We start from the raw sequence: 13,027 nt of genomic DNA, 5'->3' as shown, positions 1-13,027 counted from the left end.
TTAACCCTTACAGATCGGGCCCCAATTCCCACCTTAATACATCGGGAGGGGGGGCTCTTTGAGCCCCCCCCCCCTCTATCTCGGGTCCTGGTACAGATAAAGACGTTAAATTTTTTTCTGGTGGTTCATGTGTATTTTTAGAGAAAATTACTTTTTCTTGTCATAGCGGCCAGACCGCTCCTTAGCCGCTTTTTAGCGGCCAGCCGCTAAATTTTTAAACAGCTGTAGAGCGGCCAATTTTGCAGCTAGGATGACCAAATTTTAGGACGAACTTTTATTTTTCATAACAAAAAAATTATTTTTTCTGATCATCGCCGAAAAACTGAAATTAACGGAAACCGCCATTTTCGGCGGTTACGGCGGTAAAACGGCGGTTGGCGGCGCAAATTAATATTTTATCTATTCATTATTGCTCAAGGATTTACCAAAAAAAAAATATAGGTCTCTAGCTGTAATAGAAGTTACGATATTCATGATTTATGTCTGTAGTAAAAGCCGGACAAAAATCGGTCATAAAGTCGGTCAGGGAGCGGTCAAACGGTCATAATACCACTTTTCTCAGAAGGTCATTGATATATAAGTATTCATCAAAAAAATTTTAGGTTTCTACCTTATACACAAAAGTCATAATGTAGAAATTAAGATTTATTTAGAATTTTTTCAAATTTTTTTTGCTACCCAACCGACTTTGACCGGACACCACGACCGACACAGACCAGATATCCTAATAAAATCAACTCTTGCCGACGTATAATTACTAAACTTAAAAACAAATAATTACAGCTCTCCAACTTACCTACAAAAAAAATGAGATTGAAAAAACTAGAGGGGGGGGGGCTCTTTGAGCCCCCCCCCCCCCCCCGATCTGTAAGGGTTAAGGTGCGTTGTCACGAAAGAGACTATACTACAAAATAATCTCGTATACCTACTTTAAATACTTTATTTAGTTTTTTTTGAAAAGGAAATTTTAAGACTAAGATATTTTTTATTCTAATCCACATAAAGACGACATTGACAATCTTTTGAAACCGACCGACACAGACCAGATATCCTAATAAAATCAACTCTTGCCGACGTATAATTACTAAACTTAAAAACAAATAATTACAGCTCTCCAACTTACCTACAAAAAAAATGAGATTGAAAAAACTAGAGGGGGGGGGGGCTCTTTGAGCCTCCCCCCCCCCCCCCCCGATCTGTAAGGGTTAAGGTGCGTTGTCACGAAAGAAACTATACTACAAAATAATCTCGTATACCTACTTTAAATACTTTATTTAGTTTTTTTTGAAAAGGAAATTTTAAGACTAAGATATTTTTTATTCTAATCCACATAAAGACGACATTGACAATCTTTTGAAACTTGATAAGCCATTAAAGAGATCTTAAGTGACTTATAGACATAGAATGACACAAAGACAATCAAATCGATAACTAGGTTTTTTTTTCTCGACAAAATACCTTTACAAAAAGTGAACTTGGCTGACAAAATATAGACATCATTTTCTAAAATAAATGACTTTAAGATGACTTTATAATCAATGAATCATATGTTGACTTTATGACTACACAATTTTAAAAATAATTATGAAAACAAGAGAAATTTGTATCATTAAAATTATAAAATTGATGCAATAAGAAAACTAATGTGTTTTTAAACTTATTGAAGCGTTAAACCATAAAGTTGATATAGAAAAGAAATCTTTAAAATTGGAAAAATAAAAAGTAGTTGATATAATCTAACAGAGATATTACACCTAAAGAAAAACTATTCTCTCGTCGGGTTTTCAATAAAATTCAGTAAAATATGTATTTTGTATCAATAAAGAATTTTAGATATAATCATAATTGCAAATTATAAAACTACTTATCCTTTAATTATAAAATCCATTTATAAAAAGCGTGAATTATATTTTTCGCTTTCTTATTTCCGATTTGTCATACACTTAAATTCATGAGCGTGCGGTAGGAGGGTGTCTACAGCCCCCCCCCCCCCCCCGATGAAATTCCCCTTTTTCATCATCCCAATAGTCCACAATACATTCAACTGATAAAACCCTGTGAAAGTTCAAGCTTTCAAGAAAAGACAGCGATGGTGGATTTATTATTACTTAGATCTAACACCAGATTTTCATGTTCTGTAATAAATTGAACTCTGTAGCGGGCTAAAATAACGATCTTTCCCATTCCCAACCTTTACCTTATCCTCATTCCTCCTACAAAGATAAACGGCCCGACCAATAAATGCGAGGAGAAATTGCAACCTAAATTGATGAAAATTTTCTATTGTCATAATATCCACGTATATTTTACATCCACTACTTTGATCAATGTTAATTTTTTGAAAGAAATCAATGATTTTTTGTAAATTATAGGGAAAAAAGAGAAAAATCTAAAAATCTACCAAAGGTTATTTTCAGAAGAAAAAAACGTGTCTTCCATAAAAAGCCATTATTATATTAGTGATAGTTATTGAAATTAATAATGTAATATTTTTGTATTTTACTTTTAATAATTTTTTTTATGTAATTTTAATAGTGAAGAGTTTGAATTGAGTATGGTATCACGAATTATAATCCTATGATTTTAGGGTATAAGACAAAAGTCAATAAATTAATAGATTCCCAATTATAATAAACAAAATTACCATTTCTGTTGATGAAAATTATTGGTTCAAAATTTTGGACACTAAAGGACTAACCAACCACCTATAATTAAAAGTACCCAAAGTTTTCGAGCCAACAAATAAATTGGTAATAAAAGTTTGGGTACCAGTGTAATTTACCTCCCCCCCCCCCCCTGAACACTAGAAAATTTTTATGGGATAAGACACAATACCAATAAGAAAAAACGAATATTTTGTTCCTAGACACCAATCCATCCACAATTACTTGGATGTTGCACCAGATTTTCATATACTCTAATAAAGTGTTACTCCCAGCTGGCTAAAATAACAATACGATCCGACCCATTTGCCACATCCCTTCTCCTACTGGATGAACAAACTTACCAAAAAATAAGGTCCATATTAGCAACCTAAATTGACAAGAAATTTTCCCCTGTCAATATATCCACGTATTCTATATCCATTTCTACACCATAATCACTTCAAATTCTTCATTAAGAGATATAAGTTTTCCGGAATTTTAATGTAGGGAGTAGATTTGAAATCTGCATCAAATTTTAAGGATTTTTTATAAAATTCGTTTTTTGTAAAATTCTTTATCTAAAAGCGAAAATACATTTTAAGTTAATTAATTTTGACCAATAGGATAGGTGGATTTTAAACTACCTGCGCTCTAATTGGTTGAATGATGTACGACATCCAATCAGAGCGCAGATTTTTTAAATCCACCAATCACAGATGCCAAAATTAATTAACTTAATTTGTATTTCCGCTTTTAGATAAAGAATTATACAAAAAACGAATTTTATAAAAAATCCTTAAAATTTGATGCAGATTTCAAATCTACTCCCTATATTACAATTCCGGAAAACTTATATCTCTTATTCTTCATCATACAAATACTAGTACAAACAATTATTAAAATATTCTTGATAATCATTTTTTACACACGTTATTTCAACAACGATAACAGTAATTTTTCGCATCCAATAATAGACAGCTTTCCGCGGAAAATAAAATGAAAAAAATAAAAGATTTAAACCAGTTTTCGAAGGGCCTGGCTAACAAAACTATTATTATTTTACTATTCGTGGAAAATTGTCTGTGATACGGTGTTTTAATGATATTTAGTATGATTGAGAACCAGTTCTAATCCAGCGGACATTAACCTGTTTCGTAGCTTTACTGGAAAATAAATTCTGATTGTTTGTTTAATTTGCAGATATACAGCGCGCGCGTTTTAATTGATTTAAATAGTGTAATGTGTTTAGGCAAAATTAGAGATTTAGAAATTTTCTAAGACAATGGCAATGAAGGAGGGGACATTGGACTTCAACTTACACTGGTACCCAAAGTTTTTAAACTATATTATCTTATTCGTTGTGTAATTTTATTGAATTTTAATTGGTTTGTTCATTGTCTTATCCTTTTAGATCCCTAGATTTTTTTAGTAAAAGGCTACAATAATAACACACGCATAAACTGTTCATACTTCAGATTGATTAAAATCGCTTAATAAAAAAATCTGCCATTATTTTAATTTAGGGTATAGAAAAATTTATGTGTGCCCTCATTCGGTGGCTATATAACATTGGGTTATTCAATCTATAGAAGAGTTAATTATGTTTATTATCGTTAAAGATATTTATCAATATATAGTCCAACGTTTTACCCTTTCAGATTGCGGATATGTACCTTGCATATTATTGTTGGTTTGCAAGAAAATAGACAAACCCCAATTTCTATAATACAAAGTAGAATGATGTCTGTCTGGCAACTCGAGTAGTACTTAATTTTTTTTTAATTATTTGAAATTAGTAGTGGCAGCTCCAGTAGTACTTAATTTTTTAAAATTATTTGAAATTAGTGGTGGCAGCTCCAGTAATACTTATTTCTAAATTACCTCTTGGGGTACAGCCCCTAGAGGCTAGAGGCGAATCCGCTAGTTCATAATATAAAACAGCCTAAATCCACATATAATATATATACTAAATTTCTCTTACGAATAACAAAAACGAACCTGCTCTTTCTGAGATATTTTGCTTTAGCACAAAGCCCTTTTAAAAAAACATAGTTTTTCTATGATTGGTATAGGTCTGTCTGTTCATAAAGGCTTGCTAGAATCGTTAATTAAGCATCATATAATTGTCCTTGCAAATTTAAACTTGGCATCATGACTCCTGTCACAGTCAGATTTGGAAAGCGAAGCAATTTATTGATTGTTACCGGAAAGTCCATTTAAACATGTTCATTTTAAAAAAACCTTTTTGACCAAACTTTCATGATATAATCAAATCGTTCTTGTTTTATAATAATGATTCCTGGGAAAACAATGTACAATATTATAACCAAAGCATCTCTAATATCAAGTATTAGAAAATCAACAAGTGATCTTTGAAAATAAAGATTCCCAGAACAAAAATCATGTCATTAAACACTATTCTAAATTCCAGAATTTTCCCCGTCTGAACTACAGCTTTGCTCGTTTGGATGTTGTCATCCTTTTCTAGTTTTCTGTTTGGTTAAACTCATAAAAACCCTAATACTGAACACTAAATTATGTATATTTAAAATATTTAAGTAAAATAATAGAGGGGGCAGGGGTTAAATGACTGTGTGTCATGGGGCGAGGACCCTATGCCGGCTTTCATGTATTTGAATATCAGCCAATAGCGTCGAGAATATTTACACAGCTTAGTAGCTACAAAAAAAAGCAGACGAAAAAAGATCCCCGGCCAACACAGGAACCAGGTAGTTATTTGGGTTTTACAATTTTACTTTTTTATAGAATATGGAACATATTTTGCAGGTGTTTAAAAATTTATAAATACTTTATCTTATATATTTTATTTATATATAGAAGTTTATTAACAATTGAAATACAATTTTGAATTATTATTATTTAATCTCTACAATGTAAAATATTCAAAACAAAATAATTAAATCACAGAATATTACAATTTTTATTTTTAATAACAAAATTTATTTAATTAGAAAAAATGAGCAAAAATATCATAATGTAATTATTTTTTTTTATTTGGAATTATGTTTTGTGATGTTTCGTAGATTTTGACTGAAAATATTCATAAAGAAAATTTAAGTATTTATATTTGATATTTTTATTCATGAAAGCTAGCTACCTATACATAAAATATTTTTTTTATAGCATCGTATAATAATACAGTTTTTCAAAACTGGTATTGATTTCATGATTTTTATTTTAATATTCGTGGGAAACTGTCTGTAATACGATACTATACATGATTTTTCAGTACAGCTGAGAGCCGATAAATCGGTTTCGAAGCCATACTGGAATAATAATTAATTGTAATCATATTAAATATCACATATCTATTAAAAAAAATTAAAAGGCCCTTCTCAAATAATTTTGTCGTTGGTATGAAAATGTCATTAGATATATCGATATGATGTCAGTTAAATCCACTTTATATTAAAGCCATATAGACTACTTAAATCCTTGAAATTGCATTGCATATCAATATAATGCAACAATTTTAGCAGGGCTAAAATAACAATCTCCAATCAATCCCCTTTACCACATCCCCTCCCCTGCTACTGGATCAATTAACAGACCAATAAATGATTCCACGTTAGCAAGCTAAATTTTGGCCAATTTTTCCTGTCATAATATCTACTTGTTCTCTCTTTATCCATTTTGCAGCCGTGCATAAGCAACATGAATAATTATACTCGTTTTATTGATATACATACGGACAAAGTGAGTTATAGAGTAAATGCTTAAGGCCATAAGAATATTCACACACAAAAATTGAACCATCTTTAGACTTTTTGTGTAATTCGCATTTCCCATGGAACAGACGGACAAAATAATGTGTAAATGGATGCGCAGAGGTCATAGAAAATATCAGCTATAATTTTTAAATTATAGCAGTTAAAATCACGTTCCACCTCAGCGGCAAAGATAAACGGACGGACTGCCAAAACGAATTATAGAGTAGCAACGCTAGGCCCTGCAAAAAAGTATAAACTAAACAATAGATTCCGGAAGGAATATTTCATTTGAAGGAAACATATTATGCCTCTAAATTATTCACCAATAAAAATACCTTTAACTTCATAAATTCGGATATTTTTTGTTAAATAGTGATTATGTTTGACTGGTAGAAAATTAAAAGTAAAAAGTTATTTTTCAAATGAAACATACCCCCATGATTGAGATTACTGACTCGTGGTTTCTGATTGGATAAGATTATGGCGGGAATATATTTGGCGGGAAAAAAAGGCTTATTGTCAGCTGTCGATTATTTGATATTCGTCTCCCTCCTCTTCTTCGTCAGAGCTGCAATCTCGGCTATCACTGAAATTAAAATATGCGTTTCAATCAGGAAGATGAGAGGACTTTGAAATGTAAATTTCACGAAGTTCCCAAAGTTTTATATTATTTGTTTGCTTGACTAACCCCGCAGGGATAACTTACCTAATGAAAGGTTTCTGGTCCTGAAGGTCTGTAGGGTTGACTGGTATCTTGCAATACTCTTCGCCCTGTCGTACCAGTCGATTCAGTTTTCTAAAAAAAAATAACATCTTAATATTGGTATCCTTAAAGCTTAACGAACGTTTTATTATTCGTTGGATCAACAAACTTTGGGTACTTTTACTGAATTTGATTGGTTGGTTGTTTTCAACCAAGAACTTTAATCTGAAGAAGGGGTAATTTTGTTTATTTTTATTGGGTATGTACTGTACACCAATCTATTGACCATTGTCTTATCCCTTAAGAATCCTAGTTATCAAGACAAATAATATAGCTTTACAATATGATAGAGATTTCGGGAATAGTTCCTTTCGTGACATCAAACCTTAAGGGGCGATTTGTCGTATTTTTAAAATGGCTTTTTATAGGTTATTTTAGGTTAGGTTAGGTTATATTGGGTGAGGTGATGCCCCACAGGGTTAGGTAATTGGCCACGCAGGGTTAGAGCCCCCCGCAGGGGCTAGAAATAGGAGAAAACCTACTGTAAAAAATACGAAGAATCGCCCCTTAAGGTGCGATGTCACGAAAGGGACTATACCCAAGATTTCATCTAACCAACAAATCAAATTGCAAACGTTTTGGGCATAAAAAGCATAAAAAAAAGTTTAATTAGTAAAAAAGTACATACATTTTTTACAAAAAAGGCTTAACAAAAAATTAATCTTTACCTTAAAGCTGCTTTCAACTTTGATTTTGAAGTAAAATATATCACAACAAGAGCTAATCCAATAACACCTAGAAAAGAAATAAAATAAATTGGTGTTTACCTTAAAGTGTCTTGCGTGCACTGAACCCCTACATCAAAGAAGGGGTTGGTGTCTTTACTTCTTTGCCCAAACCTTGCTGATAGCCCTAATATTGCAAAGCCTCTACTTGCACTAACAGACTACCCTGTACCTAATGTGACCTAACCAAGCCTGTCCTAATGTAAAACAAATAAACATAATAATAGCTTAGATCATCACATTTACCCCATAGTGGACTGCCTCACAGATTAAGTAAACAAAAGAGTCATTGTTAAATTAAATTATTTTAAAAAAATAACTTACCAAAAATACCCAAGAAAAATCCCTTAATTGTTGAACTTGCTATCAAACTTCTGAAATTAATTTTCAAAATTTAAATTTTATTCTAATCAAACACTTATAATAAAGTAACAGGATTTGCGTCTGTCTGTGTGCCTGTTTGTGCCGAACCACTGAATCAATACTGTTCTCCTTTACAGTGTAGCTTCTCTGGCATGTTTTTAAAAAGTATTTATGAGAGAAATCCCCCCAAAAATAAATAAAAAATATAACTAGTGCCGCCTAGCGTCCGTTTAAATATTTTTGTAAAACAGCTGATCTTAACATAGATTGAAAAAAAAAACATTTACGTGCCGCTACAGGCCTCTTGGGGCGTAGTCACTTAAAAAATATAATTTTATTTTCAAAAATCAAACACTTTCTTTAAGTCAAACAAACATAAATCAATTTTGTATTAAACTCATAAATGCAGCTGGGTAAAGACATTGTACTGTTAATCACTCTAGTACTCAAGGTTTTATAATCTCATATTCTTTAATTAAATATTTAGAAACTATCCAAAAATCTATCTATCTATCTATGTTAGTACCTAGTACACAAACCAAGAACACCATACAAATAATATGTTATCTATCTATCTATCTATCTATCTATCTATCTATCTATCTATCTATCTATCTATCTATCTATCTATCTATCTATCTATCTATCTATCTATCTATCTATCTATCTATCTATCTATCTATCTATCTATCTATCTATCTATCTATCTATCTATCTATCTATCCATCCATCCATCCATCCATCCATCCATCCATCCATCCATCCATCCATCCATCCATCCATCCATCCATCCATCCATCCATCCATCCATCCATCCATCCATCCATCCATCCATCCATCCATCCATCCATCCATCCATCCATCCATCCATCCATCCATCCATCCATCCATCCATCCATCCATCCATCCATCCATCCATCCATCCATCCATCCATCCATCCATCCATCCATCCATCCATCCATCCATCCATCCATCCATCCATCCATCCATCCATCCATCCATCCATCCATCCATCCATCCATCCATCCATCCATCCATCCATCCATCCATCCATCCATTCATCCATCCATCCATCCATCCATCCATCCATCTATCCATCCATCCATCCATCCATCCATCCATCCATCCATCCATCCATCCATCCATCCATCCATTCATACATCCATCCATCCATCCATCCATCCATCCATCCATCCATCCATCTATCTATCATCTATCTATCTATCTATATTAGTACCTGGTTATTCTGGCAGGTGATGTACACAAACCAAGAGAACCACACAGACAACATGAAGTTCCACTTTCCTAATAAATTGAAAGAAAATTTTTTTTTTTGTGAAAACGTCTTTGGAAATAAAATAATACAGTTCCTTGATATAGGAAATCAGATTATAAAAGTCTTTTCTATAAAAAAAATCTAAAATTGGAACAAACTTCAAACAGATAGATTTTTTTCTCTAGAGACCACTGTTTTAGAGGTCCATGAGATTACAACTTCAAAATAAAACAAACTATCTAGTAATACTTCTTGCTGTGTTCATTTGTTCAAAGGAAATATTCCATATCCCATTTGTTCTCTTAATGGTCATTTGTCTTTTGCTTCTCATTAAGATTTTCTGCTATTTTCTTGGAGGGTGTGATACATCTGTTTTCCAGTCAGTTTTTCAGTATGTCTTTTAGCCTGGCTGTCTTTCAATCTTTCAATCTGTATGTCTGTCTGTCTGTCTGTCTACCTGGATAGTATAGTAGTACAGCAAAGAACACTTGTGTATATCTGTTAGTCTATCTTTTTGTCTTGTCTTTCTATCTGTATGATTGTTATTCTGTCTGTATGTCTGTGTATCTGGCTTTCAACAAGAAACACATGTGTTTGACACCGTATACAACTGCAGTTCAGTCTGTTTGTCTGTCTGTCTGTCCATCTGTCTGTCCATCTGTCCATCTGTCTATCTGTCTGTACCTGGAAAGTAGTACAACAAGGAACACATGTGTTTGACCAAGTATCCAACTGCAGTTCAGTCTGTTTGTCTGTCCATCTGTCTGTCTGTCTGTCTTTCTGTCTGTACATGGAAAGTAGTACAACAAGGAACACATGTGTTTAACCAAGTATCCAACAGTAGTTCAGTCTGTCTCTCCATCTGTCTGTCTGTAAGTCCATCTGTCTTTCTGTCTGTCTGTATTTCTGCCTGTCTTTCTATCTGTGTGTTTGTCTGTCTGTCCATACGTGTGTCTGTCTGTCTGTACCTGGAAAGTAGTACAACAAGGAACACATCTGTGTGTCTGTCTGTCTTTATGTCTGTCTGTCAGTCTGTCCATCTGTACCTGGAAAGTAGTGCAACAAGGAACACATGTGTTTGACCAAGTATCCAATTGCAGTTCAGTCTGTTTGTCTGTCCATTTGTCTGTCTGTCTGTCCATCTGTATGTCTGTCTGTACCTGGAAAGTAGTACAACAAGGAACACATGTGTTTGACCAAGTATCCAACTGTAGTTCACCTTAAAAAAAAATATATATAGCCCTTCCATAATTAGCAGGGATCTTAAGGGATAAGACAATGGAAGTTTAATTGAAGTACATCACCGATGAAGAAATACAAATCTACCAGTTAAAAAGTAAAGAGTTTAAACACTGTTAATTAGAAGCAACCAAACAAGATCTAGCATATTTACCCAAGAATGATATAACGCGTTTTTGAATTTGAATATAATGAATGATATAACGCGTTTTTAAATTTGAGTATAATTTTGAGTCCAGTGCCCCCTCCCTCCCTGGTAATTAGGACTGGTCTTCTGTTTCTATCCTTTTAACGTATAACTTTACGATCAACTATTCTGTTGCACGATCTTTTTCTTCAAGTCCCAACTGTGCATGATAATAGGTTGCGACTGTTTATGGGCTAAGGAATATCAAAAATCGACGCAACCCAATCTTTCCCAGTTTTGTATTACTTTTGTAGGAACAAGATTCCAGTGACGTCATATTTTTCTTTCCCGTAAAAGGGAAGGGGGGAAGAAAAAAAGAGATGGGAGAAAAGGGGGTTTTTCCCCATCTCTTTTGAAGAGATTTTCTCCCCCCCTTCCCTTTTTCGGGAAAGAAAAATATGACGTCACTGGAATCTTGTTCCTACAAAAGTAATACAAAACTGGGAAAGATTGGGTTGCGTCTCAAAAATCTTTAGAAATAAAAGACAATTAGAAAAGTTCTAGTGATGAATTGCTTCGCTACTCAAGAGTTGTACTGAAGTATTTTATGAAACATCCAAGAAATTCAACTAACATTGACATCTTTTATTGACTTTAACCTTTTTCTATGTAATGTGATATCAATACAATTTAAGACCATTCTTTCAAAAAAAAGAAACACAAAAAGATAGATAAAAAGAGAAGAAGTGAAAAGTGAGAAAATAAACGAAATATTAATGAACTACTTTATATAATAGGAGATAAAAGACAAAATACAAAACGAACAATAAAGTAAACGAACTTTAAAGGAAATCTTATAATAAAACATTAAAGTTGAAAATTGGAAGCACGAGCTTTTATTGGGTCTTTGAATGTCAACTAGTATTAACACATTCAAAATGAGCAGAAAGCAATTTGCTAGCAAACTAAAAAGGCCCCACCACCATAATTGATGGCTAAAAAATTGCAGTTACTTTTTTAAAATTTTGATTAGTAAGTTCCAGATTAGTTTAGTCCAAACTTTTCAACCAATGTATTATTCTGCATGTTAAGTGCTTTATTTATCACCTTTAAAGGATGAAGGATAAATAAGCGTCCATTGTCTTATCCCCTAAGATCCCTGATTAGTTCATGTGTGTGAATTAAATATCAGACGACAACACATGCTCAATATTGTACTCAGGGATCTAAAGGGATAGGACAATGGAAGATAAATTCATCCTCAATGATGATAGACAAAACTACCCTGTAATCCGTAAATTAAAATTATTAGTTATAATGTTTGGACACCACTAATTAGGGAACCAAACTATCAAAACATGTATGTACCCAAAGTTTTAAGGCCAATGAATAAAATGAGCTGTTTATAAAACTTTGGGTACCAGTGTTATTTACAATCCAATGTTATCTGCATCCCTGTCTTGTGCCATTCTTTAAAGTACACTTACAATTTTTTTCGTTCGTCCGTCTGTAAGATCCGTTGGTCGGAAACATTAATTTCTTGGCTGCTATTTAATATTGATATTTTTAATCATTTGTATAATTATATTTTATACAAAGGATTTTTGGATCATGGAAAGAAAACTAAGTGGCGTGTATCGTCGTATTTTCACAGTAGCTTTTCTCCTATTTCAAGCTCCTGTGGACGTGGAGAGCTCTAACCTTGCGGGGCCTATTTCCTAACCCTGCTCGGCTAGCATTAACATTTACCTAACCTAAGCTAAAATAACCTATCAAAAGCTACTGTGAATACATGACGAAACCCTCTACTTCGTTTTCTTACCAAGATCCTATTTTATTTCTTTAAAACTGAATATTTGCTAGCTCACCTTAACCAAAGGTCCATCAATAATTTTTGTATATCCTTTTTATATAGAAGGGCAAATCCTCTAATTTTGTGCAATGATATATAATTCTAATTAAGAATCCAACATTTGGCAGATTTTCATAATTTTACATAATTAAATTTTAACTGCTAGAATATTTTACTTTAAAACTCAGATTTGGAGGAAGTAGACATTGGACTCTAAATTATACTGGAACCATAAGTTTGGGTACTTGAATAAATGATTGTCTCAAACTAGAGTAGTGTTCAAACTTTTCGACCAATGTGTTTAA

The 13,027-nt window shown here is 32.9% G+C and overlaps 1 protein-coding gene across 2 annotated transcripts in view; it reads right to left on the bottom strand.

The window, feature by feature from the left end:
- Nucleotides 1-5,454: 5,454 nt before the first annotated feature.
- LOC145306122 (furin-1-like) overlaps nt 5,455-13,027 on the bottom strand; it is a 114,557-nt gene continuing 106,984 nt past the window's right edge. For both annotated transcript variants that reach the window (XM_080148075.1, XM_080148076.1), the window contains 6 exons: nt 10,665-10,723; nt 9,466-9,533; nt 8,189-8,238; nt 7,808-7,874; nt 7,083-7,172; nt 5,455-6,962 (listed from right to left, as the gene is read on the bottom strand). In XM_080148075.1, coding sequence (XP_080004201.1) covers nt 6,896-6,962; nt 7,083-7,172; nt 7,808-7,874; nt 8,189-8,238; nt 9,466-9,533; nt 10,665-10,723 — 401 coding nt within the window. In that variant the 3' untranslated portion in view covers nt 5,455-6,895. The remainder of the gene's footprint in view (nt 6,963-7,082; nt 7,173-7,807; nt 7,875-8,188; nt 8,239-9,465; nt 9,534-10,664; nt 10,724-13,027) is intronic.

The sequence above is a fragment of the Acartia tonsa genome, chromosome 14 (genome assembly GCF_053477335.1).
Source record: "Acartia tonsa isolate MP-2025a chromosome 14, ASM5347733v1, whole genome shotgun sequence".
Lineage (NCBI taxonomy): Eukaryota > Metazoa > Arthropoda > Copepoda > Calanoida > Acartiidae > Acartia > Acartia tonsa.
Note: the sequence above shows the minus strand (reverse complement) of the source record. Positions and strands in the feature narration are given on the sequence as shown.